The 26,667-nt window shown below is 34.8% G+C and overlaps 2 protein-coding genes and 1 pseudogene across 2 annotated transcripts; 1 reads left to right on the forward strand and 2 right to left on the reverse strand.

The window, feature by feature from the left end:
- Nucleotides 1–3,457: 3,457 nt before the first annotated feature.
- On the forward strand, nucleotides 3,458–11,388 carry LOC143606389 (beta-galactosidase-like). Its single transcript, XM_077082170.1, has 19 exons — nucleotides 3,458–3,655; nucleotides 3,766–3,861; nucleotides 4,188–4,300; nucleotides 4,371–4,437; nucleotides 4,536–4,628; nucleotides 4,706–4,849; nucleotides 5,109–5,197; nucleotides 5,288–5,393; nucleotides 5,470–5,557; nucleotides 5,969–6,087; nucleotides 6,189–6,353; nucleotides 6,432–6,604; nucleotides 6,883–6,992; nucleotides 7,775–7,884; nucleotides 8,684–8,794; nucleotides 9,288–9,398; nucleotides 9,637–9,842; nucleotides 10,111–10,447; nucleotides 11,209–11,388. Exons 1-19 carry the CDS (start codon nucleotides 3,458–3,460, stop codon nucleotides 11,317–11,319), a joined length of 2,547 nt encoding a protein of 848 aa, XP_076938285.1. The 3' UTR covers nucleotides 11,320–11,388.
- Nucleotides 11,389–12,781: 1,393 nt separating this feature from the next.
- Nucleotides 12,782–18,458, reverse strand: LOC143606387 (transmembrane 9 superfamily member 7-like). Its single transcript, XM_077082169.1, has 7 exons — nucleotides 18,330–18,458; nucleotides 15,467–15,631; nucleotides 15,271–15,380; nucleotides 15,049–15,157; nucleotides 14,849–14,961; nucleotides 14,619–14,769; nucleotides 12,782–13,986 (listed from the first exon to the last, which is right to left on the reverse strand). Exons 1-7 carry the CDS (start codon nucleotides 18,444–18,446, stop codon nucleotides 12,829–12,831), a joined length of 1,923 nt encoding a protein of 640 aa, XP_076938284.1. The 5' UTR covers nucleotides 18,447–18,458; the 3' UTR covers nucleotides 12,782–12,828.
- A 5,926-nt stretch (nucleotides 18,459–24,384) lies between these two features.
- Nucleotides 24,385–25,545, reverse strand: LOC143606388 (uncharacterized; annotated as a pseudogene).
- Between the last annotated feature and the right edge of the window lie 1,122 nt (nucleotides 25,546–26,667).

Here is a 26,667-nt window from a genome sequence, read left to right on the forward strand (position 1 = left end):
ATAATATAAAAACTACATGAAATCGTAATGGTCAATGGAATTGGGATAATTAACGCTAAATATATACGGGGGTTAACAATTTGAATGAAATTGACAAGACTTGTAAAATCTGAAAGGTCCAATTGAAGAATTTTTATTTTATTTTATTTTTTTTTGAATGAAAGTGACAAAAATGACCAAACACCCGACAAAATTTTAACGATTTACACCTATCTTTAAATGTTGAAGTCCTGGCTATTTACCTTTCTTATATGTATATATAACATCATTGATAAAATTATTCGACTTACACTTTTAAAAAAGCAAATAAAAACTTGTAAAAATATCCATTTTGGAGCCCAAATCATGGTTATCGTGCTTGACAAGTAGTTTATTTTATGTGTCCGATGACTTAAAGTCTTCAACATTGAAAGTCTTGTTCACCTAAATACGTATGTTTTACTTGTGCGTACATTTGTTGTGGTCGGTTCATACGTTGAAATAATGCAACACGTATACTTATAACTTATTCACGTAAAAAAATTCAAGCCTAACCTAAACACATTTATTGTAACATGAACACGTTCCAGTGTTACCCATTTATTTAACGGGTCCAATATATTGACGAGTGAAAAGCGGGTCATTGTTTTGTAAATGAATTTTAATCAAATTGTAAACAAGTTAAACGGCCATGTATATGATATTGAAAGTTATAAATTATATTTTTTAATTGTAATTTTAAAAGGCCTGATGAACTTATCTTTTTATTTGCAACCCAACCCTAAACACGAACTGGTTGTTATCTTTTAGACAGATAATATATGTTCTTACAGTTTACAAATAAACTAACATACAGAAAGTTTAACTAAATTATAACTAGGGTAAAATAAAATAAGGTACGTAATTTTAAACATTTTCAACACACAAATTGATATTGATGGTATTCTTTTCTCGTGGGTCTCGTGATTTTTTTTTATTGATCTATTTAATAAAGGTAATAAACACAATTTAAAATTCAAGTAATGGGCATTTAAAAATATTGTACTTCAAGCAAGACAAAAATAAAACCAATATTAGTTTTAAATTATATTTAACTACATTGTTAATTATATCGAAATATTAATATATTTTAGATCTACTTAATATTAGAAATAGTTCATATAATTGATTTAGACATATTCAAAATTTTAAATAATTATATTTTGAAAAAAAATATATTAATTCCAACTTATTATGAGATCAATAAAAACAAAGTCAATTATTAATGTCATTAAGATTTATTAGTCAAAATTTTATAACTTCGTCCTTTTGTCATTGCCTCTGAAAACACTTATTGTTATATAAACCAAAAATAAATTTATTTATAGCTAAAACCGGACGTGACACGTAGCTCTAATAAACTAATAACATGTCACACTTGTAATTTTATAAGAATATCACCAATACATTATATGGCACGTATACCCTATTGATAAATTATACGGTCTATATAACATTTTTCACATGTCATATGGTCTGTAATGTTATACGTCACGTGTGTATCATTCAGAGAAAAATGTTATACATGCCCCATATACCATCTCTATAGTTTTGTATTTCAAATTGATATGCTCAAATAACATATAAATTTACTAATGTGATAGGTAAAGATGGTGTATTGGATCCTTATCATACAACCATAATTATTACTATAGAATAAATACAAAGTTCGGTGCCGCTAGACCTTCTATCGGTCCAAGTGGCACTATTGGTCACAAATTTTTTTATTATTTTAATTTTGATATCGTAATGAACGCTACCGAAATCGACCAAATTCGTGACGACTTACTGCTATAACGTCCAGGACAGACAACGCTCGGGTTTTACCAACACCCGGGTTTTATTGACATTTTTCTATCTATTTTTTTTACCTAACGAACGCAATCGAAACTAATCGAATTTATGTCAAGTTACCGCAACGTCTGGGGGCTGACAACGTTTGTGTTTTACCAACGCCCAGGTTTTACCAACTCACCGCCGCAACACCATGGACCGCAATGCTCTGGTTTTATCATCTGAATAAAGTCATTTTAAATATTTTAATTTTTTTTTATGTTAATTTGACGAACTTTTTTTTGGATTTAACAATTGGGTTTCACCAACGTTGTTTATACTATAACGAACGTAACCGATACTGACCGAATTCACATAGACTTATCATCGTAACGCTCGGGTTTTACCAACGTCCGGGTTTTATTGACCGAATAAACATCGTTATAAATATTTTAACTTTTTCATATGTTAATTTGACGAGTTTATTTTTTGTTATTAATTCTTGTACCATTACGAACTTAATCGATACAGACCAAACTTTTAACATGTTAATTTTTAGTTATACGACTGTCGCTACTGCTTTCGTGTTAACGTACATATTATGTTAATTAAATTTATTGTCGATATCTTAACGAACTTAACACATACCAATCAAATCCGCATTAATGAACCGTCAGAATGTGACATGACGTGCATATGAACATATCCCAACTGTACCGGTGCAACGCGACGGGTAAAAACTAATTTAATAATAGCTAAAATAGGACGTGACACATCGTTGTCTACACAAAATAGTCCCATATCACACTTGTATTTTTATAAAAATAATAAATTTAATGTAGTTAATATATTACAAAAAAAATGAGTTGTTTTTTTAATTTAATATTCGAAACTTATGCATGTGACCGTGTATATACTCTACATTCCTCGTATTATTAATTGTGGTTTTTGTCTATGTGGTTTGTCTAAATCTGTGATTTTAATCTAATAGTTTCAATTTGTGATTTTCATCTCTATGTTTTCATTTCACTTGCAATTAAAATTACCCCACTAACACAGTTAAGTCTTGTCGCTAAACCATTCAGTGTGCCCCTAACGCGAGGATCACTTTTGTCCTTTTTCTCCCCAGATAAACCCAGTCATAATTCGCAAGCCCCTTCACGTGAGGGGCTAGGTGTATTTGAAAAAAATGGACAAAACCATGCTGATAGGTTTAACGGCCAGACTTAACGGGGTTAGTGGGGTCGAGTTTAATTGCAAGTAAAATTAAACCACAGGGACGAAAATCACACATTTGAAACTATTTAACTAAAATCGCGTATTTGGACAAATCACATGGACGAAAACCTCAGTTAACTCTAATTATTAATTCTTATTTAATATAATAATATAATATATACGCATATATATTTTATACTTAAATGAAAAATGCAAAGAAGCTGAATGGTATTTATATATGTAGGACCCTCACTGCTGCATACAAACCCAATCTCCCTTGCTTAAATGCAGCTTCATAACACTCAAAACATTCTCACATTGATAAATATAAAACCAAAAGTTACCATATTTATATCTTTCTTTTAACTTAAGTTACAAAAAACAAGAAAGATCAAAGAATAAAGTGATATATAATTGGAGCAAAATAAAGGATTTTGCTCTGTTTGTGATGGATTATGTGATCAAGAAACATGAGCTTATCAAAATGCAGAAACTTGATATAATATTAATATCGGTGGTCTTGTTATGTTCATGTGTTTCTTTGTGTGCTGCTTCTGTTTCATATGATCATAAGGCAATATCCATTAATGGCCAAAGAAAGATTCTTATTTCTGGATCCATTCATTACCCAAGAAGCACTCCAGAGGTAAACTTGTCAATGTGCTTATTTAAATTTTCTTGATTTAAGATTTTTTTTTTTTTTTTTGCATATTGCAATCAAGAACTAATTTCTGGGAATTTATTTTGATGTTTTAGATGTGGCCAGATCTTATTCAGAAGGCGAAAGAAGGAGGGTTGGATGTGATTCAAACTTATGTTTTTTGGAATGGGCACGAACCGCAACCTGGTCAAGTAAGTGCAGTGTTTTTCATAGCTTGACCAGTTATCGAAACGGTCGTCTTATATGTGGGCCCGGTTTTAAAATAGTTGCACTTTCTGCATGTTACCTTGTTTGAGAAGTAAAAAAAATAAATAAAATTGTTTATGAATTATCTAATGTTTTAAAAATAATAAACAAGTCATGCTCATAATTTAGCTTATGTGTATTTGTAATGTTAACAAAATATGAAGTCTTAAGAATCTAAATGTGAGATTTTGAAAGAAACTTTTTTTATATATAAATCCGGTTCAAACGGTTGTGCAAAAAATATTGATGTTTTTTTTTTCTTTTCTTTCAGTATTATTTTCAAGACAGGTATGACTTGGTGAAGTTCATTAAGCTAATTAAGCAAGCTGGACTCTATGTTCATCTCAGAGTTGGTCCTTATGCTTGTGCTGAATGGAAATTTGGGTAATTATTTTTTAAATTCCATAAATAATAATAATAATATATTTATATTTATTTAAATTTTTTTTTCCAGAGGGTTTCCTGTTTGGTTGAAATATGTTCCAGGAATTAGTTTTAGAACAGATAATGGTCCTTTCAAGGTCTGCCTCACTTTCTCATAAGCTAAAAAAAAAACATTTTTGTAAAAATTATTTCTGGGTGTTTTAAATTTAGAATGTATTAATAATTATATATATAGGCTGCAATGGAAAAATTCACAAGGCACATTGTGAATATGATGAAAGCAGAAAGATTATATGAAAGTCAAGGTGGTCCAATTATATTATCTCAGGTAGTCAAAGACTCAAAGCTAACCATTTTTAACCAAAATTTGCACAAATGGATTTTAATAAAAATTAAGTGTGACAGATCGAAAACGAATATGGCCCGGTGGAGTATTTACTTGGAGCACCGGGTCAAGCTTATACAAACTGGGCAGCTAAAATGGCTGTCGGTCTAGGAACCGGTGTACCATGGGTCATGTGTAAACAAGATGATGCTCCTGATCCTGTTGTAAGTTCACCATTTAGTTATGCAAGGTTTTTGAATATGTTGACTTTTTTCTTGTCAATCAATTTCCCACATGGATGTTTGCATGTTGTATGTTTCATGTGGGATCCTTTATGAAGTGCACATGGGCCGTTTTTCATTATGCATACATGAAATAATTAATGAAAGTAATATTATATAATGCATGCTATTAAAAAAAGATCAAATCTTGATAAGTCATAATTATAATAATAATAATTAAATGTTGTTTTTTTATTGACAGATTAACACCTGCAATGGTTTTTACTGTGACTATTTCTCTCCCAATAAAAATTACAAACCGAAGATGTGGACCGAAGCATGGACAGGATGGTAATTTTATTCAATTCATGAGCGTGAATGCACGATTTTTTTATTTATTTTTATTTGGTTGATTTATGTTTCAAAACATTAATGAAATAGGTTCACTGAGTTTGGAGGTGCGGTTCCTTATAGACCCGCTGAAGACTTGGCATATTCGATGGCGAAGTTTATTCAGAGTGGTGGATCTTTTGTCAATTATTATATGGTAAGTTAAACATTTTATGTTTATATAATATATAATAATGTTGCATGAAAGTTAATCTTGTTTTGTATTTTGACAGTATCATGGAGGAACTAATTTTGGGCGGACCGCAGGTGGCCCGTTTATTGCTACAAGCTATGATTATGACGCTCCCCTTGATGAATACGGTATGTTATGGGCTAAGATTCTTTCTGTTACTCTTGATAAAAGGGTATTTTGGACATTTCACAAATAATAATACCATCAACCTGATCACAACTTACAAAAAAAATAAAAAATAATAATAAAATTAAGGGGTGCTTAGGATCACTTATTTAAAAAACTTATGCTTCTAAGTAGAAACATATAATCAACATACTAAAAACAGCTTATTTCATCCTAAGGGTAAACTTGTAATTTGGAATTAGTAGGTTTGATGGTATTATTTGACAAGTAATCAAACATTTAATACTTACAAACTTTCTTAGCACAAAGATAGAAGATATTTAAGATAATTCTTCCAAAAAAAAAAATAATAATATTTGATTTTTTGTTACTAAATTTGAACAAATTAAAGTTTATCGGAATGTTTATTACAGGACTAAAACGCGAAGCTAAGTGGGGACATCTGAAAGATCTGCATAGAGCCATAAAACTATGCGAGCCCGCTTTAGTAAATGGTGATCCTTCTATTATCAGTCTTGGAAACAATCAAAAGGTTGCATTTTTATGTACTTTTTATTCATAATCAAAATATATTAATATCCACATCAGCAGCGGGCCCCGCCTCTTACATTCGGTTAGTCTTTATAACTGCAGGCATATGTTTACAACTACAAGACTGGAGGATGTGCTGCTTTCCTTTCAAATAACGACAAAAACGCGTATGCAACCGTGAACTTTAGAAACCAGTGTTATAATATCCCGCCTTGGTCTATAAGTATCCTACCGGACTGCAAGAATACTGTTTATAATACAGCAAGGGTGAGAGTTTATAAATTTTCATTATTTCTTATTTTAGTAATAAGAGTTTATGGCTGAAAGTGTAAATGTGATTAATAGGTAGGTGCACAAACTGCATTGATGAAGATGACTTCAGCGGGTGAAGGGTTTACTTGGCAGTCATACAATGATGTAACCGAGTCGTATAATGACAACTCGTTTACAAACGTTGGATTGTTAGAGCAAGTTAATGTCACTAGAGATTCTTCGGATTATTTGTGGTATATGACAGAGTAAGTGCAACTTTTTTTTATGTATCATTTCGCATTAATTTCGCACTAAATACTAAAATGCAGCATTTTCTTATAAAACCATTAAAAATTTGGATTGTAAATTATTATAATATTTTTTTGTAGTCAGAGTTATATTAGTTTGTTAAACATAAATGCTTGCGGGTCAACCCAACTGACTCGGGCATATTAAAAATGGCCCGTTTCAACATGAGCCCATTTTAACCTGTTATACAACCTGACCCGACCCGTACTAGAAAATGACAAGGTTTCATACTCAGTGTCAGGGTTGGCTCCAATGAGGGGTTCTTGAGAAGCGGGAAGTGGCCGACGCTTTTAGTCTCATCTGCGGGTCATGCTTTGCATGTTTTTATCAACGGACAGTTATCAGGTAACGAGTTTAAAGCAAGTAACAAGATGTTTTATCATTTATTTTGGTCATTAGTTATAATGAGTTTGGAAGACATTCTGTCAGGGCCGTCTCCGAGGATCGTGAAAAATTTTGAGCCGAAGGCGAAAAAAATTGGGCCTTAAATTAGTTGAGTAATTGGGTTTAAGCATTAAGAATACACATTTTTTAAAGAAAACACACACACATATATATATATATAGGGGAAAGTTAACGTACAAATGAAATTAGCGTGCTAAACGTGAGAATCAAGTAGAGTAATTATATATGCAAGTAGAGTAATTATGTAATTACATCATAGAGTAATTACGTAATTACTCTATGATGTAATTACATAATTACTCTACTTGTATTATATAATTACTCTACTTGATTCTCACGTTTAACACGTTAATTTTATTTGTATTTGATTCAAACCCTATATATATATATATATGTTTTATAAAAATGAAAATTCGGGTTTAAACATTATGAATACACATTTTTTTAAAAAAAACACATAAATATATTTTTTTTATTAAAAAAAAGTCCGGGCCTATCGGGATGTCAGGCCGGGGTCGGTTGACCACCTGGCCCCGCCTCATAGCCGGCCTTGCGTTCTGTATGTTTCTTGATTAGGAATGTCGGCAAATAACCATGTACATACTATGTTTTCTATTTCATTTCATGCAAGTATTGTTGTGTTTAATTATCAATGATAACAATTTGTTGTACAATATGATTTATATTTAAGTTCATATTATGGCACACTTTGTTTATTACAGGAACTGTCTATGGAAGTAAAGATAATCATAAGTTAACTTTTAGTAAACCAGTAAATCTAAGACCTGGTGTAAACAAGATTTCTCTACTTAGCATTGCTGTTGGTCTTCCGGTATGCTCTCTCTCTTACTCTGTCTCTCAATCCTATATTGGGGAGGGATATTTTGAGAAACTTGTTGAGTTTTAAGAACTTGAGAACTTTATTCTTAACCACACATTTAATTAAATATATTATATTATGTGGTTGAGATTAAATGTGATTAAAAAATTAAACAGGAGAGATAATAAAGATGTACAGTGATTACACTAATTTAAACGTCCGTTAAATCTATGTAAAAAGTCGACTCGGTGCGTAAAAAATTTTGTAATTTTTCTACGTACATGTAACCTACATCATCATCATCATCATCATCTGTAACCTACATATATGTAAAAAAAAATTCAAAAAAAAAAATTGTTACTTTAAGTTCTTTCGAGTTCTTAGAACTCAAAGTGGTTCTCAAAAGAAATCAATCCCTATATATATATGCATACATATAGGAGTATATTAAACAACACACAGTTTTTTGCGAGAACAGGAAAAACAAAATAAATAATTCATTTATTCAATCTTAACTTTTCAAAATATAAGAAAATGGTTGAAATGCAATGTATATTCAACTTTCTTGAAAATAAAAAAAAACTATATTATTATTATTATTATTATTATTATTATTTGTTGTTGTTTATTTGTACATCACATATGCATTTGTGTATAAGAAGTAAAATTTTAAGAAGTATGAATCACTGATAAAAAAAATACACGATTTAGGTTTGTTCTTTTAGTTCTCACGGTAATTTAGTGTTATGGAGTCTTATATATATAACAATTTTTTGTGAGTCTTATGATTCTCTCTTATTTGATTTTGTAGAATATCGGTCTACATTTCGAGACATGGAATGCAGGTGTTCTTGGTCCAGTCATACTCTATGGTCTTAATGAAGGAAAAAGAGATTTGACTTGGAAAAAGTGGTCTTACAAGGTTTGACTTTTACAAACTTTCTATTCACCGGGCCTCATCCAGTCATCCTAGTTGTCGAATCATATAAACTGGGACCGGCATTCTGATATGAGCCCGTCATAAGTTGAAGGGTCCAAGGGAGACTAAAGGGTTGGGAATGTTGAGAGTCCAAATAACCGCAACTTTTACTACTACAATTAGGCTTATTTATATGTTTGTGTTATAGTTTACATGATATGAATGTTTATATAATAAAAATATTAAGGTCTATTAACCTTGTATTTGGAGAATTGCCATCTCGAATCGGCTAACTGGAGACTAACCCATCTCGAATCGGGCCAACTATCTTTACGTTTCTAAATAAAACAGAGCTTCCGTTTTCTGGGTTCTATCACATTCGCATCTACATTTCACATTATAAAACAAAATAAAGATGTTGAATGCCAAATTGGCCAAGATGAATAGACCAAATGTTTTTACATGAGTTTTGACTTAACTTTGACTTTTTGACCAGGTCGGTCTTAGAGGCGAAACTCTAAGTCTTCATTCAGTCACGGGTAGTTCGTCTGTTGAGTGGATTCAAGGTTCATTTGTAGCTCAAAGACAACCATTAACATGGTACAAGGTATAATGACTAAATAGGAAATTTGTATATTATGTTATATACTTTCTTGAAATAGTCAATGTTTGACTTTTTTATAAGTTAGCATAATACCCTTCAAAGAGGACATGTAAGTGAATCTTTTGAACCCAAATTAGTAACCATATCTTACATGGAATCTTTCCCATAAAGGAAAGTTGTAAGGTTTTTGCATGATTAATTAATTATTATTATTATTATTTTTTATTTATTTTTTTTGAAGACTATTTTCAATGCTCCGGGTGGGAATGAACCTTTGGCTTTAGACATGAGAAGTATGAACAAAGGTCAAATATGGATAAACGGTCAAAGCATCGGACGTTATTGGCCTGCATACAAGGCGAGTGGATCTTGTAGCAGTTGCAGTTATGCTGGCTATTTTGATGAGAAAAAATGCTTAAGTAATTGTGGTGAATCTTCCCAAAAATGGTAAGAAAGATTCACTCTTTTTTGTAAAAATCTTGAAGCTTTCTTATGTTTTTATCCATCACAACTTGTAAGCTTCTGAAAACCGGATCATTCAATGGTCAAAATTACCTTTTTACCCTTTCTTCGAATCTATACTCACATTTTAAGTAACATCACATTGTTTCACAATAATATCCTTTTTAGCAATTTTTTCCAAAAATTCTTTAAAAAACACAAAAATTTGTCAAACATTCAAATATCAAATTGAGTTTGGTTTGATTTACTTAAGGTACCACGTGCCTCGGTCATGGCTAAAACCGAGAGGCAACTTGTTGGTTGTGTTTGAAGAGCTAGGAGGAATCCCATATGGAATATCAATGGTGAAAAGATCCATTTACAGTGTATGTGCTGATATATATGAGTGGCAGCCTACATTAATGAATTATCAAATGCAAGCTTCTGGTAAAGCAAGTAAACCGTTGAGGCCCAAAGCACACCTTTCATGCAGCCCGGGCCAGAAAATATCTTCGATTAAATTTGCTAGTTTTGGCACCCCGTTAGGCGGTTGTGGTAGTTATCATGAGGGTAACTGTCATGCTCATAACTCATATGATGCATTTAACAAGGTATTATTTTTTATTTATCCTAATGTGCAGTGGCGGAGCAAGAATTTTCTCTTATGGGTTCGAAATTTTTAGGTGCTCGATCTTTTTCCGGCGTCAAAATTTCTGGGCCCAGATGGGTCGGGTCGGCCATTCGGCCTAATAAATAAAACACAATATCACTATCATAACAAATGGTCATCATCGTTGTTTTCGGCTTGAACTGGTAAAAGAGGCTATAGTCATAGTCTGGACCTGGTTGATATAAAAAAAAATTGCCCGGTCGTTGTTTTTGGCTATTTTTCTATTTAATTTTTATTTTAGTATTATGTTTAATGTTAATTGAGTATGGCTTATTAACCCATATTATTAATAATTTTGGGCTTTTTTATAATCTATATAACTTATATATGTGGGTTATTATTGGTCGATTAATAACGTTTATTACTAATTTTTGTTGTTTTTTTAAAAGTTTTTATATTTTATAGAATATTATTCATTACTAAAAAAACCTTTTTAACCAACTTTTCATAATCAATGGATTCGAATACTTTTTTAAAATGATGTTGGGTTCGCTCGCAGAAAAGAATAGGTTCGCTCATTAAATCATACCTATAGCTTATATATGAAACCGAAAATTGACCGGGTTTGGCCGACCGCGGTGAAGCACATGTGGCTCCGCCACTGCTAATGTGACCCATAATTACATATTTATTGCTATTAAAATGGTGCAAATAGTGCCCACAAATAAGAATGTTTATATCTTGATGTTTTAATATTTGCAGTACTGCATTGGACAACAAGCGTGTACCGTACCTGTAACACCCGAGATTTTTGGAGGTGATCCTTGCCCGAAAGTAATGAAGAAACTTTCAGTTGAAGCCATTTGCAGCTGATAATTATTTACAAGCAAAATAAAAGAGGGAAAGCTTCAAGTAAAGTAATATGTTTAGATTTCATTTCATTTTTTTTATAATTACAGTAAAAATTATAAATGTATCGGTACCAATACGACAGCAATACAAAGGGCATTTGTTGTACAGATATGCAACACATTCATTTGGTTAAAAAGTATCATCACATACACAGAATTTGAAGATTGGTGTACATAAAGCTTGCACGCTGCAAACGTATTATTATTTTAAAATTCACTTCATGAGTGACGATTTGAGGGTCAAACTGCAAGAAAACAACGGTATTGGACACATTCGTTTATAGAAAATTTAGTCGGCCGAAGGGCCTTGCATGACTTGTTTCAGTTTCTTGCTTTTGTATCTTTGTTTACTCTATGGAGGCAATTTGCCACTTTGTTGTCATTGTAAAAAGTAAAAAACACTTGCAGATTGTAACATTTCATCTTGTTTATGATTCATATTTGATTTTGTTTCTCAAGTCTGATTTAAAATCATCAATGCCTCATTGGACTTTAGTCACTTTACTAAAACTTATCACTAAGTTAGCATTGTACAGAAAAACCGAACAACTAGAGCGATACGCGAACCAACTAAATCAAATAATTAAATCCTAACCTAACTAAAATGCACATCTAGAGTAAACTGCGGTTTTAGTCCCTGTGGTTTGTCCAAATCTGCGGTTTTAATCCAGTAGTTTCAAATTTGCAATTTTTGTCCCCGTGGTTTCATTTCACTTGCAATTAAACCCCGTTAAGTCTGGTTGTTAAACCCATCAACGTGTCCCTCACGTGAGGGGCAGTTTTGTCCTTTTTCTCTCCAAATAAACCCAGTCTTAATTCGCAAGCCCCTCACGTGAGGGGCTAGGGTGTATTTGGAGAAAAAAGGGCAAAGCGCCCCTCACGTGAAGGGCACGCTGATGGGTTTAACGACTAGACTTAACAGGATTAGCGAATTTGGATTTAATTGCAAGTGAAATAAAACCACAGGGACGAAAATCACAAATTTAAAAGTATTGGACTAAAACCGCAGTTCACTAACAGATTTAAAATCTACTGCTTTTGTTGTGTACAAATAAACAAACCATAACTATCTAAAAATGCAAAGCATAATAATATAATCAAATCAAACCCTTTTAAAAGATGGCCTTTTATCTTCATTATATAATTAGTATATCATATGTGAAAAGAAATGCTATAAAATTTTATGAATAATATATCATACTCATAACAGAAGACAAATCAAGACATCTAATTCTGGTTATGAATGGAATATGATAACCAACAACACAACAATAATGGTATGAGATATAAATGCAATTCATATAACATACAAAATTCAATATTAGTAAAAGAAACATATTCTAAAAACTAGCAATCATACAAAGTCGTTTTACCGTCTTCAAGCTTTTCTAAAAAAGGTGTGCGTTTCTTCATACTCACGTAACGAAAGGACCGAACTCACCTCTACACTGTTTGCTTCTATCTTTTTTTATCAGTCTATCTTCACAGATGAATATATCTTGCGGACAAACCACAAACACGCATAGAACCCGATGGTACCCGTCAACACAAAGAAAGCATAAGAAGCAATCAACATGTATCCAAAGTACAGAACACCCGAAACGAACTTTGTGATTTCCAATTTGGTGAAATAGTAGAAAACCGAGTAGAGGAAAAGATACAGCGCAGACGAGCCAGCTGTCAAATAAGCCCGCCACCACCAATGGTAGTCTTCACTACATAACTGGAAGTAACATAAGACAACCGTTATCTCTGCACACGTGATGATCAAGATCACAAACACGATGAATAGAAACCCGAATATGTAATAGAACTGGTTCAACCATATGGAGGTTAAAATGAAGAACAACTCAATGAAAACCGCCCCGAAAGGAAGGATTCCACCGATCAGAATTGAGAACAGTGGTTTCATGTACCAAGCTTGCTCGGGAACTTGTCTCGGGATTTTGTTGGTTTTCACGGGATCTTCGATTGCAGGTTTCTTGAAGCCCAAGTAACTGCCCACAAAGACTAACGGGACGGATATCCCGAACCATAAACAAACGAGAGCAATCATGGTTCCAAACGGGACTGCTCCAGATGACTTTTCTCCCCAAATTAATGCATTCAAAACGAAGAAAATTGCAAATAAAATACCGGGAAACATAAATGATGTTTTCAACGTGTTCTTTTTCCACTCGGTGCCTTTGAACATTTTGTAAATTCGAGCAGAAGCATAACCACCAAATAGTCCCATGAACACCCATAACAGAACCATGGCGGTCATAAGGCCTCCACGGTTGGATGGTGATAAGAACCCTAGAGATGCGAATATCATAGTCACAAGTGTCATTCCGAAAAGCTGTACACCTGTCCCGACATAAACCGAGAGTAATCCGAAATATTCTGGAGCTCGGAAGACATCTCCGTGAACAAGTTTCCAACCCGTTTCTTCTTGAGCTTCATCTTGTGTGTCTAATTGATTATAGTTTGCAATATCTCTGTAAAGTGTTCTCATCATGATCATAGCTACCATTCCTGACAGAAATAGGACTATCATTAACGAGTTTATAATTGAAAACCAATGGATTTGATCATCGTTCATGAGAAGATATGTGTCCCAACGTGATGCCCATTTGATTTCACTCTCCTGTAAAAGTTTAAAAAGATATATGGTTACAATATTTGTAGATTGTAGTTATAATTGTATAGTATAAGTATAGGCCTGTAAATGAACCAATCGTTTGGTGAACTGCTTATAAACCGTTCCAACGGGAAGTTCGTTTATGTTCATTTATTTAATAAGCAGGCATGAACAATTTTTTGTTCATTTAGTTAAACGAACGAAATGAACACACGTCTCGTACATTCATTTGTTCGTTTAATTCGTGAACATTTGCTGACATTCATTCCTTTCGTTCGTTTACGCCCCATATATGTTCATTAGTTTACGTTTGTTTGAGTTCTTCCTTTACGAAATTTTTAGGAACATTTCCTTTTTAAACTGTTTTAGCTCAGTTCATTCACTCGTCTATGTTTAGATACGTTCGTTCATTTACGTTCATGGACTGTTTACGAACATAAACAAACACGGATACATTCAAATTCTCAAGAACAAACTCATACAAGAAAACCCCGTTCGTTAAATTGTTCGTGTAATCGTGTTCAATCGTTCGTTCGGTTGATGTTAAACAAACGAACATAAGCACGCTCTGTTCGTGTTTGTTTGGTTCGTTTACAGGCCTATGTGAGAACAAGTGGTGAGATTTTATTGAAATTTACCTTGAAAGTAACATCATATGAGAAAACCACCTCTTTATCTGTATCAACCTCTTGAGGTACCGTGCTTCCTTGAACTATATTTTTGGTATTTTGGTTGCAAGTCGTGAGTTGTGGGTTCTTTTCATCCCACTCTTTATACTCGTGATTGACACTGTTTATAAAGAGAGTTAAAATAATATTAAGATTTTAAGGTGGGTAAATCAGGTATGAAAAGAATTTCACAAAATTACCTGTTTGGAGTAACTTCAAACCCAACAATTCGAGCAGAATCTGTCTCAGGATCCCTGTGATACATGACTCTAAAGCTGAGATGATTGTTGATGAAGTACTTTTCCTCTTTGCTCTATAAGAAGTTAATGAAAAATTAATTCATGGTAATCTTGATCAAACAAGAAAACATATATATATTTGTTTATTATATTAAACTTACCCCAGCATAATTTCCTTTAAAACCGACACGAAAACCGTGTTCGTAAGTGGTTGACTGAACACCATCTCGTCTTTGTCTGCGAACCGCAACTGGGAGATTATCCAAAATCCTGTATCAAGTACAAACCAAACAATGTTAAAGCAATCTCAAAAGAGAAAAACATTGAAATTTTTGTGTGATGAAAAGATTTAAAGGGAATAATAGAGTTATAGAGTTAAATACATGTTAACTCGATACTCATCATCAATGCTTTCTTTAAACTTTTTTGCAGTTCCAGCATCAAGTTTTACCCGACAACCAGCTTTGCATGGTTGCTCCTCTCCCATAGAGAACTAAAACAGATACCAGAAACTTATGTTATAGCATACACGAGAAAGAGTAATGTTGGATAATATAACAGTGGCCACTTTGATCTCACCGTGTAGACTGAATTCTCAATGCGGTCACCTCTTAACACCTCCCCCAAATTTTCAGCACTATTTTGAATGTGCTTAGGTTTACAGTAGTTCAAGTAATAGTACTCATAAGGAAGCTGTGTTTTTGTAGAAGAAAGCTTGTTGACTTTGACTTGAAGAGGGTCACCCTGATAAAAAGATTAGCAATTCATTTGATAAGTAACCAAAGATTATCAATCTTACTGGAGAAAAAAATACTACAAGGCACTTGACAGTTAAGATAATAGAAAAACAAGTTAAAATGCATATTCAAAACACATCATCATCATCATCATCGTACTCAGTATATCCCACCAATAGCAATGCTATGGTAGGGTCTGAGGAGGGTAAGATGTAGACAGCCTTACCTCTATCCCATAGGGATATAGAGACTGCTTCCGGTGAGACCCCCGGCTCGATAGTAGTTTTGCATCAAGCCTTGGACATAAGGCACATAGCACTCAATCATCGGGACACCGGCTGATTGGTGCATGTGCCCTTGTCTTTCGGCTATCAACGCCACCACATGATGCCTGATTAACCTTCCGCCACTTTTAACGTTATTTTCATGAGATTAGTAAAATAATGTCAAAATTAGTGCAATTTTACTTTTGCCCACCTGAGGGTTCACGCATATATACATTATATGCGCGCACCGCAAGCAGGGTTCACGCATATTCAAAACACATAGTTAGTTCAATGCCAGATCTTAAAAGGTCCAATGCAGATGACATAGATAACTGGAAAAAGTGTCATCTATATGATGCAAACAAAAACATGCTACATCGTCAACACATTTACCCCTATTTGCAAACCCCAACAACAACAAAGTTTCAATCAAATTTGGAAATGAGGTGGTGAATCAAAAATATGTGTGGACTACACCAGGATTCACTTGACTTGCATTGACTTGTGCTTCACTATTTCTAACCATCAATTACCACTTAACCGATTTGTACTTTACAATAAGTGACTATCACATGCCAGGCAGTGTTAGGAAAATCATGAAAAATTGCCGACTAGTCGGTAGTCGGAGGTCAACTGACTAGCTTTTAGATAACCAGCCAAATCGCCCCTAGTCAGGTCTACTCGGACAAAATCGCTAGCCAATTTTCGGCCAAACTCTGTAAATTACATATAAATATGTGTGTGTGTGTGTATGACTGAAAATTACATATAAAAATTACAATACGATTAATCCCTAGTCACCTAGTCGGTATCCCACAGGCCGACTAGTGCCTAGCGAGTTATACAACATTGTGCCACAGTACAAATGCAACCACTCTGGAACCCTAATATAACATGTTACAAGCTATATAATAAACATCTGCATGCTCTTAATTCCTCTGTCAATAATACAAATCCGGCATCAGGTATGCAAATAACACAGTAACAAAATAATTCTCTAACGTTACTCAAACTAGAGTCAACTAATTAGATCTACAGGCAGAAACTCACCGTACGATACAGATCCACAATGTAAACAATTTACAAACTGATTATGCACTTCAATTTAAACCTAAAACCCTAGATTTAAGCTCGATTTGAATAATCATATGTAAATTTGAGATTCTGAAATAAAATCAATGAATCATAGGGGTTAAACGCATACATAAACCATACTAAATCAAGAAAAAACACTACTGCCATATAATAAATATGCTACAAACTATATAATAAACATCTGCAAGCTCTTAATTCTCCTGTCAATAACATAAATCTGGCATCATGCAAGCAACAAGCACAGTCTTACATTACACAAAAACTAGTCAACTAATTAGATCTACAAGCACAAACTCATCGTAAGCTACAGATCCGCAATGTAGACGATTTACAAACCGAGTATAAACTTCAATTAAACCTAAAACCCTAGATTCAAGCTCGATGTGTACAAATCACACACTAAACTTAACTCAACAAATCCTACACACTAAACACACATATAACCACCGGTTTGAGCTACATAATCCGTACTAATTCAGAAAACAAACGCTACTGCTAGATCTAAACGATCCAAACAGCGTATGCACTCCAATTTAAACCTAAAACCCTGGATTCAAGCTCAGTATACACAAATCAAACACTAAACTTAAATCAACAAATCCTACACACTAAACACACATATAACCACCGATTTGAGCTACAAAATCCATACTAATTCAGAAAACAAACGCTACTGCTACATAATAAACATCTCCAAGTCCTTAATTCATCTGTCAATAGCATAAATCTGGCATCAGGCAAGCACGTAACAAAATCATTCTTCAACATTACACAAACTAGAGTCAACTAATTAGATCAACAAGCACAAACTCCCGTACGCTACAGATCCATAATGTAAACAACTTCGAAACTACATATACACTCCAATTTAAACCTAAAACCCTAGATTCAAGCTCAATACATACAAATCAAACACTAAACTTAAATCAACAAAGCCTACACACTAACCACACAAATAACCACCGATTTAGCTACATAATCCATACTAAATCAGAAAACAAACACTACTACTACATAACAAGCATCTTTTAATTCATCTATCAATAGCATAAATCTAATCATTCTTCAACATTACACAAACTAGAGTCAACTGATTAGATCTACAACCACAAATTCACCGTACGCTACAGATCCACAACGTAAACCACCTCCAAACTACATATGCACTTCAATTTAAACCTAAAACCCTGGATTCAAGCTCAACATACACAAATCAAACACTAAACTTAAATCAACAAATCCTACACACTAAACACACAAATAACCACCGATTTGAGCTACATAATCCATACTAATTCAAAAATCAAACGCTACTGCTAGATCTAAAGGATAATGATGACGTACTCTTTGAAAATCACGCGGAGCAACGCCTGGCAGGTAGAATGAATCACATGATGCGATGAAGAAGGCGATTGTGATAGTGATAACCGTCAGTAACCGATTGGACCTCCGTTGCTCCATTTTTGAGATCTCGATGGATCCAGTGAACGAGTTCGTGTTTCGTGTGTTGTGAAGAAGTTATTATTATTGTAGAGAAGATTATTATTCTAACTTCACTCCTTTTTTTGCTACTTCCAGTTTTAGTAAGTTGTGATCATTGGCTCTTGAAGTATCGTGTAATTTGCGTTTCAGTCCAATATTTTTATTTATTGAATTTATAGTCAGGTAGAGGCAGAGATGACCTCGGTACCGAAATGCTCAATTCGGTATCGGTTCGGTACCGGTACTGGGACGGTTCGGTATTTAAGGTAACTGGTACAGTACCGTACCATACCGGTCCCGAAAACTCAAAATCTTGGTATCGATTCGGTACCAATACAGAATTTGCTCATCCCTAGGTAGGGGTGCAAACGAGCCGAGCCCGAGCTCGACTAGGCTCGAACTTGGCTCGTATAACTTACACAGAGCTCGAGCTCGGCTCTTGAGTAGATTTTCAAACTCGAGCTCGGCTCGAGCACGGCTCGTTTACTATTTATCAGTTATTTTTTATATACTTATAATTATTTTTATATTTTTTTCGATTATAATTTTATGTATAAAATAATATATATTATTTAGTCATTTTTATTTATTTTTTCATAGCATTATATATATTAATTAGTAATTATTAAATATATATTTTAAAAAATTATATAAATAACAGGTTCGTTTAGGCGGGCTCGGGCTCGATTAAACTTGGGTCGATCGAGATTTTTAACGAGCTGAACTCGAGAAGCTCTCAAGCATCTCGGGTCGTTTGCACCCCTAGTTAGGTTGACGGATTTTGAGTTCATGGGTTGATTGGTTGAATCTTTCAATGCAAAACGACTTGTATTTTTATTCGTGTACAAACATTAGCTTGCTTGCATGTACCTAAAGCAATGTGCCTGGACATTAAAGTTTAACTCATTTATCTAAATGTGTCAAATGAGTTGTTGGATTGGCGGGTGGTATAAAGTTGTATGCGTGTTAATCAAGTCAGTGAGTTAATGAATAATGAAGCAAGTTTCCATCACGAGTCGAATCAGGGTAGATACTTAACGAGTATTGATTTCAGACATTGTTGGCGAGCCAAATCACTGCAAACTTAACGAGCTTTGAATTCAGGCAGTCTAAACGAGCTGAATCACTGCAAACAACCACTGTTAACACCATTAGTGAAAGCGGATTTCTTATGTGGCAACCCCTAACATCAGATAAGTATATGTGAGAGAGAATGTAACTTTATATTTCAATCAATGTCCAGTTTTATATTGGACGTTGCAACATGTTTTTGTAAGAGTAAGGTGCTGTTTGTTTTTGAAGACAAAAACTGTCTGCAATATGATTTCATCTGATTTCATGTCTACAAATGAAGATGTGGTATGAAGGTCTGCAATATGAAAATATAATACTGTTTGTTTTATAAACTGGGTATCGTCTGCATAAGCTGAATATTAGCTACATATCATACATATCACAGTAAGTCATTTAATGTCTGTAGATTAGTAAAATAGTTGGTGGTGGGCGGTGGACGGTGGTGGTGGCGGACGATGGGTGGTGGTGGTGGTGGTGATGGACAGTGATGGTGGTGGGTGGTGGACGGTGTTGGTGGCGTATGGTAGGTGGTGGTGGTGGACGGTAGGTGGTGGTGGTGATGGACGGTGATGGTGGTGGGTGGTCGACGGTGTTGGTGGCGGATGGTAGGTGGTGGTGGTGGCGGATGGTAGGTGGTGGTGGTGGCGGACGATGGTTAGTGGTAGTGGACGACGGTTGTGGCCGACGGGTGGGTGGTGGTGGTGATGGACGGTGGTGGTGGGTGGTGGATGGTGTTGGTGGCGGATGGTAGGTGGTGGTGGGTGGTGGTGGTGGCGGACGGTGGGTGGTGGTAGTGGACGATGGTTGTGGCCAATGGGTGGGTGGTGGTGGTGGTGGTGATGGACGGTGGTGGTGGTGGTGATGGACGGTGGTGGTGGGTGGTGGTGGTGGTGGTGGGTGGTGATGGTAGTGGACGGTGGGTGGTGGTGGTGATGGACGGTGGTGGCGAACGATGGGTGGTGGTGGACGGTGGTGGTGGCGGCGGATGATGGGTGGTGGTGTTAGATATTGGGTGTTGGTAGGATGTTAAGAAGTGTGAAGAAGTGTGAAGAAGTTAAACAATAGCTTCTTTTTAAGACCATAAAAGCAGTTTGTAGATCCTATTGAAAAAAAAAAACAAACAGTCTTCAGAAGTTTATGTCTGCACGCCCACAGACATAAGCCTCCTGCAGATGTTTTAAGCAAAAACAAACACCACCTAATTGAACACTATGTGGTTCATGACTATAGGTAAAAATGTCATTCATCATGATTATGGTAACTATTAGATAGGTAATGGGTGGTCCCTAGTTGAAGTAGGGGTGAGCAAAATAATGGTCGGACCTTTGAAACCCGGTTGCCCGACTCGTAAAACCCTTAATTAGACCTAAATATATTATAAGGGTCGGGTAAAGGGTATTTAAATTTCACCTTAAAGGGTAAAAGGGTTTCAAGGGTCCGACCCTTTTTCAAACCCTTGACCCGTTTACTAGTTTCTAGACATATGTACATCAAATTCGTGATTAATCTAAAATTTAGGAGATGTTTGCATTTCATATATAATTCATCACAAATTTCCGAACTACTAAGAAAAATAAAAATAAAGGGTCATACTACTGACTGGAAACATATATAGGGAATCACTGAATTGTTCTCTACATGTAATTTGTGAATGTAAATATTATTTGTATCAGTTCAAATGGTTTATAAACTTTCGAAGTTAGAATTTACTATGTTATTAAATGAAAGTATAATTGTTTTAGGATTTATATATTAAAGTCATATATGAGATATACAACTAGTAAATGCAAAAAAAAAGAGATACGATTACTGCCTTAAAGGGTAAATGGTTGGACCTTTGAAACCCTTATTTATACCCAACCCTTTTATTGTTTAGAGGGTAGGGTCCCGGGTCCACGTTTCTTCCTAAAAGGATAAATGGTCCGGGTAAGATATTAGATAAAAGGGTCGAGTCTTACCATTTGAACAGTCCTAGATTGAAGTATGCCCACACAATTTCACACCACGTAAGTGAAATACCGTGGGGTAAACCTGGCATAATCCTGCACCATATGAACAATATACCATGGACTAAATCGACTTGATTTAATTTATATGGTATAATGTCTCTTTAAACATCATATCATTTACCATTGCTATCAATTCACCTTCACCGGTACAATCCTTGACCAGGCGCGGACCCACATAGTTACGATCGGGTCCTGAAACATCATTGTTTTTTTTAAAAATTTTAAAAGCGGTATAATAAATTTTTGAAGGACCTTGACCCATTATATTGTCGTATATGCATATGAATATAAATCATCCTTTTTGAATGTATCATTTTCAGCATCTAAAATGCTTAGAAGTTGATTTTTTGCGTTGTTGTTGATACCGGTCGGACCGGCCGGTCGGACCGGAATTCGGTTCACCGACTGGTCCGGTTCTATATATTCGCTCGGCTGCAAGGGAAACGGCTGGTCTGAACCGGTCTGAACGGTCGGACCGTAAAACCGGACCGGTTGAACCGGTTTTCGTTGAAATTTTTTTTTTTTTTTTGAAAAATCATATTTCAAGCATGACCCGTCGTTTTTTGACCAAATTTGTTCGGCCGGTTGAACCGGTTGGCTGTCCGGTTCGGTGTCCGGTCCGGTCCAGTTATGAAAATTACAGTTTGTATATAAATAAGGATGGGATAAGACGAAAAGAAGGAAAACTGATCATGGTTATGGTGATTTAACAAAATTTGACTAATATTGCATGTTCATAAATAGTTGAAGGATTACTTTTGAAACTTATCAATTTGCCACTACTCCTTTTGCTACCTGCCTACTTTGAACACCGACATTGAGTTACGTCTCAAGTTATATAGTCAGGGGTGAATCAAGTCAAAATATAACAATCATAACCTGATAGTAATAACACCGTTAAGTTATAACTCGAATAATCGTAGCATGAACTCGTGAATAATCGTAGCATGAACTCGTATAACTAATGTATCTAACGTACAAAAGTTAACTAGTCAATATGAGTTGGGAGTTGTAAATGAATTATGATCAACTTGTAAATCGATCGCCGATCGGGTAGGTGGTGTATAAACTTGAAAATGTGTTAATTACGTTGTACGGTATGACAAGTTGTATTATTATATTATTACTATATTATATTACATCAAATCATGTCATATTATGGATGGATCAACTAGAATTGCATAAAATGTACGATGATTCATGTGCAGTGATGCAATGACGTGTTTTCTCTTTTCAAAATGAGGTGGACGGGTAGTGTCATAATTAGTCAGGTTGACGGTTTATATATAAACGATCTTTTACTCGTACATGATAGTTATTAAATGTTTGCCACGTAATTATATCATTGTTAACATCGGATAAGAACATTTCGATATTATAGATTTGTTTATCTGAACTTCAGGTTGACTGTTTGCTAGATGATGTACGTCAAATGACGGATATTCGCTTATGACATCATTGGTCAGTAGGTTTGTTTTTGTAGAGCTATGTAAGTCCCATTCAATATTGATTTGTGTCATTGTGTGTGATTATCTCACTCAATATTGGCATCCTTGCTCAGTGGGTTTGTTAGCCTATCGAGTTAGGGGGTGTTTGGGAGTGCTTATTTTTACCAACTTATAACTTATTAAGTTTTTAAAAAGTAATAAGGTGTTTGAGATTGCTTATATTGTGAGAGGAAAAGTTTCATAAGTTACAATGTTGTAACTTATTAACTTAATGAAAAGTTATAAGGAGGTAAAATAAGGAATCCCAAACACCCCCTTAGATAAGAGGTCTCCATTTTTTATTTTATTTTATTATTATTATTATTATTTTTTTTTTTTTTGAACACAGATAAGGGGTCTCCATCGTGTGTAATCTTCTCCAACCAATATCGATATTATATTTTGTAAATTTATTCTCTTGCAATCATATTTCTACAAGAAAATACTAAAAAATAAAACCAACTATAAATCCAAAAATCCAAGTTTACAATAAACAATCCACCTACATTTGAAATTCCCTCTTTATATTAAAAAAAATAGCATTTTTATATTATTTGAAGCTTCAAAATCAACATTGAGCTCGGCTCGTGGGTAGTTTTTCATGCTCAGGCTCGGCTTGTTTATTACTTATTAACTAATTTGTATACATATTTTTAATATATATTTGGAGAAAAACCTTAAACGAGTCTAAACTCAGGTCAAGCTCGTTTAGTACCATAAACAAGCCAAAGCTCATCTCGAGCTTGATTGTGAAGTGTTAATACATAGAAGTCTAAAAGAGGTCAAACTTAAAAATACACAAGGCTCTAGCTCGGGCTCGATAACTAAACAAGCTTTATTTGAGGCTTGGGCTCGGCTCGTTTGCACCCCTTACTGTTGTAAATTTCATTTTATTGCACAAATAAGTGATGGTGGTTATCACAAGATGAGTAAAATGGTCATAAAAACAGCAAAATAACATCAAAAGAAATAAACAAAAAAACTAATTCCAAAATTTCTTTAAAATATTAACAAAAAGACTGATTTATCTGACAAAAAGAGAACTATTTAAGTTGAATTAAAATTTTCATACTCTGAGCTTAAATATCACTTACTAGTAAGTTGTTCAAGCAGAATAAATGATATCAGAATGTTGTCTTAAACGGAGAATACGCATTGGTTCGGTTCGTTTATGAGCTAATAAACAGCTCGCAAATAAACCAGCCCGTTTTAACAGATGGAAAACCACAAAAAAGTTTAAGCTGCACCTAACACTTTTAAACATGTTCAGTACAAGAAAATATAAATAATTAAAGACATTAAACACCTAAAAGTATATTCAATGCGCGCAACGTTCTAAATCATGTATTACAATAATCTCATTATTTTTAATAATTCAACCGAAACAAGCGTTCAAGTAACCAACAACCGCTCCCAACATAACCATTACCGACATGAAAACAACAAATCAAAACATACCTTAGTTCGGTGAAAACAAACACGATGGTCGAGTGATCAACCACCGGCTGAGCGTGTCTGCCGCCTCAACTCCTCATCAGCATTCCTCAAAAACTGATCCCACCCGCTTCCTTCACTCGTATCCAAATAATCATAAGGAACTGCAGTTTTCAAACCTGGTCTAACCCCACACTGACTCTCCACAATCCTCAACTCCGGTTCACCCAACCCCTCGGATTCCAATTCCGCCCACGTAAACAACAACGGTAATGTGACCTCACACCACGGATTAAAATCGATCAGCTTCACTTTATCATCCGTCCTGACATAAACATCAAATGTATAACTCTCCGACTCAAATACATCACTCACCTTTTTAGTATAAAAATCTTTGATTAACAATTCAAGAGCAGGCTTTTTCTCCATCAAGACCGGGTAAAAACCGGTGACTTCTCGCTGCGATATCCCAACTAAAACACGGTTACGTATAAAGACACGAAACTCCATTTCCGGGTGTAGGGTCGGGTACCATTTCCGAAGGGCGAGGAAGACACGGGCGGGTCGGCGAGTATTACAATCGGTACACGAATCATAAGCGTGACAGAGGTCGTGAACTAATGAGTCGGATGATTTAAGCAAAAGCGTGATTTCACTAAACGAGGTGCATTTGAGGCTCGCGTTCGGGCTGATCCAAGCGGAGTCTTTAGGTGAGCTCCAGTTGAGTTTGGGAAAAACCGCCCCGCCTAGGGTTTGGATTGACTCGTTGACTTTTGACTCAAGGTCTGGAAAAGACAGTGGCGCTGTTGGTGGCGGCTGTTCGGATTCGCTATCATCTGACAATATTGTGTAGTCTTCTTCTTCGGGTCGGTGGATTCGGTTGGGTAACGCGTCAGTGTCGGATATGGAAAGTGGAAGTAGGAATGGGCCGGAATCGTCTAGAAGGTAGTTGATGAAGGGTTCGGGAAGCTCATGAATCACGGTTTTTATGGATGTAGATTTGAATTTTGGGTACCATTCTTGAATTTGACATCTGTTTACTTCTTCTTCCTTCATTGGATGTTTAAAAAACTAGAATTGACCGGCCAAATCTGCGAAAAATAGCTAACTCATTAGTGTTTGGTATCCAAATCAAAAACTTGAATGTTCATGGTTTGATAATTTTCTTCTAAATATTTTTACATAATCCCCAAAACTGAAATTAAACTCAAAACGAAACTAACATTCTAGCTAGGCCTGTCAACAACCGAACGAACACAAACAAAGACATGCTCATGCTCGTTCATTTAACTTTAACCAAGCACGGGCATGAGCACAAGCAGTTAATCGAACAAATATTTGTGCTCATGCCGTTTGTTAAAAAAATGGGCGTGTTCGTGTTCGTTCATTTAAAACCTAAACGATCGATTCACACACGTAAACGGACATAATTGAACAACCATAAATGAAAATAAATGTACAAACGTAAACAAACACAGATAAACATAAATGAACAAACGTAAACTAACACAAACGAAAAAGTATAAAACATTAACTAATGATTCATCCAAAAAACACATATAAATTAGTTGTTTAAAAGTACATGAATCATCCAGCATAAAAATTATTATTAACAGTCCCATTCAACAAATATACAGCAAGTATAAATTGATAACAAATATACGCATATACAACATTTTCAACGTAGCCATCATGATTATACAAGTATGCAGCAAGTGAAAACAGACAACAGGTTTAACAAAAGCAAACCAAAAAAATCACGTATTACCGTGAAATCGTTCAACAGTGCTTTAGCCCTAATCTTAATGCTGGAAAATATCAGATTTCAGTCAAAGACTGGTTATTGCGGTGAGATATTGATAATTTTAATATTATGCAGAATTTATATATATAACAATTTAACACTAACAATCCAGTATACTCTCCTACTATTAACAAATTAACCTTTTGCAACTTACAGAACACTAACAATTGTAGTAAGTAGGAACTGATTAAGACTTAAAACACTAACATTTAACACTAAAAATTGACATATTAAGACTTAAAAAACTGATGTCGGGAAAATCGGTCAATATCGCCGATATTATCAGTACCGATATTTTGACCGACGTTCTGCTAGAGGTCCGATAACCGCTATGGCACCAGTATCGACTGCATAGACTGCCCCTAATCGAACCGAGGGCGGCTCAGCCTACC

This window comes from Bidens hawaiensis, unplaced genomic scaffold, assembly GCF_021521415.1.
Source record: "Bidens hawaiensis isolate Kalapana, Puna unplaced genomic scaffold, B.hawaiensis_p1.1 tig00074608_1, whole genome shotgun sequence".
Lineage (NCBI taxonomy): Eukaryota > Viridiplantae > Streptophyta > Magnoliopsida > Asterales > Asteraceae > Bidens > Bidens hawaiensis.

Bases quoted from the DNA above. Each gene is read 5' to 3' on its own strand.
- LOC143606389 (XM_077082170.1), top strand. From the start codon at position 3,458: ATGGATTATGTGATCAAGAAACATGAGCTTATCAAAATGCAGAAACTT. The intron at 6,605-6,882 runs GTAAGTGCAACT...TTTCATACTCAG, and splicing joins TATTTGTGGTATATGACAGA to TGTCAGGGTTGGCTCCAATG. The intron at 9,843-10,110 runs GTAAGAAAGATT...GATTTACTTAAG, and splicing joins GGTGAATCTTCCCAAAAATG to GTACCACGTGCCTCGGTCAT.
- LOC143606387 (XM_077082169.1), bottom strand. From the start codon at position 18,446: ATGGAGCAACGGAGGTCCAATCGGTTACTGACGGTTATCACTATCACA. The intron at 15,381-15,466 runs GTGAGATCAAAG...TATCTGTTTTAG, and splicing joins TTGAGAATTCAGTCTACACG to TTCTCTATGGGAGAGGAGCA. The intron at 14,962-15,048 runs GTAAGTTTAATA...AACTTCTTATAG, and splicing joins TTAAAGGAAATTATGCTGGG to AGCAAAGAGGAAAAGTACTT.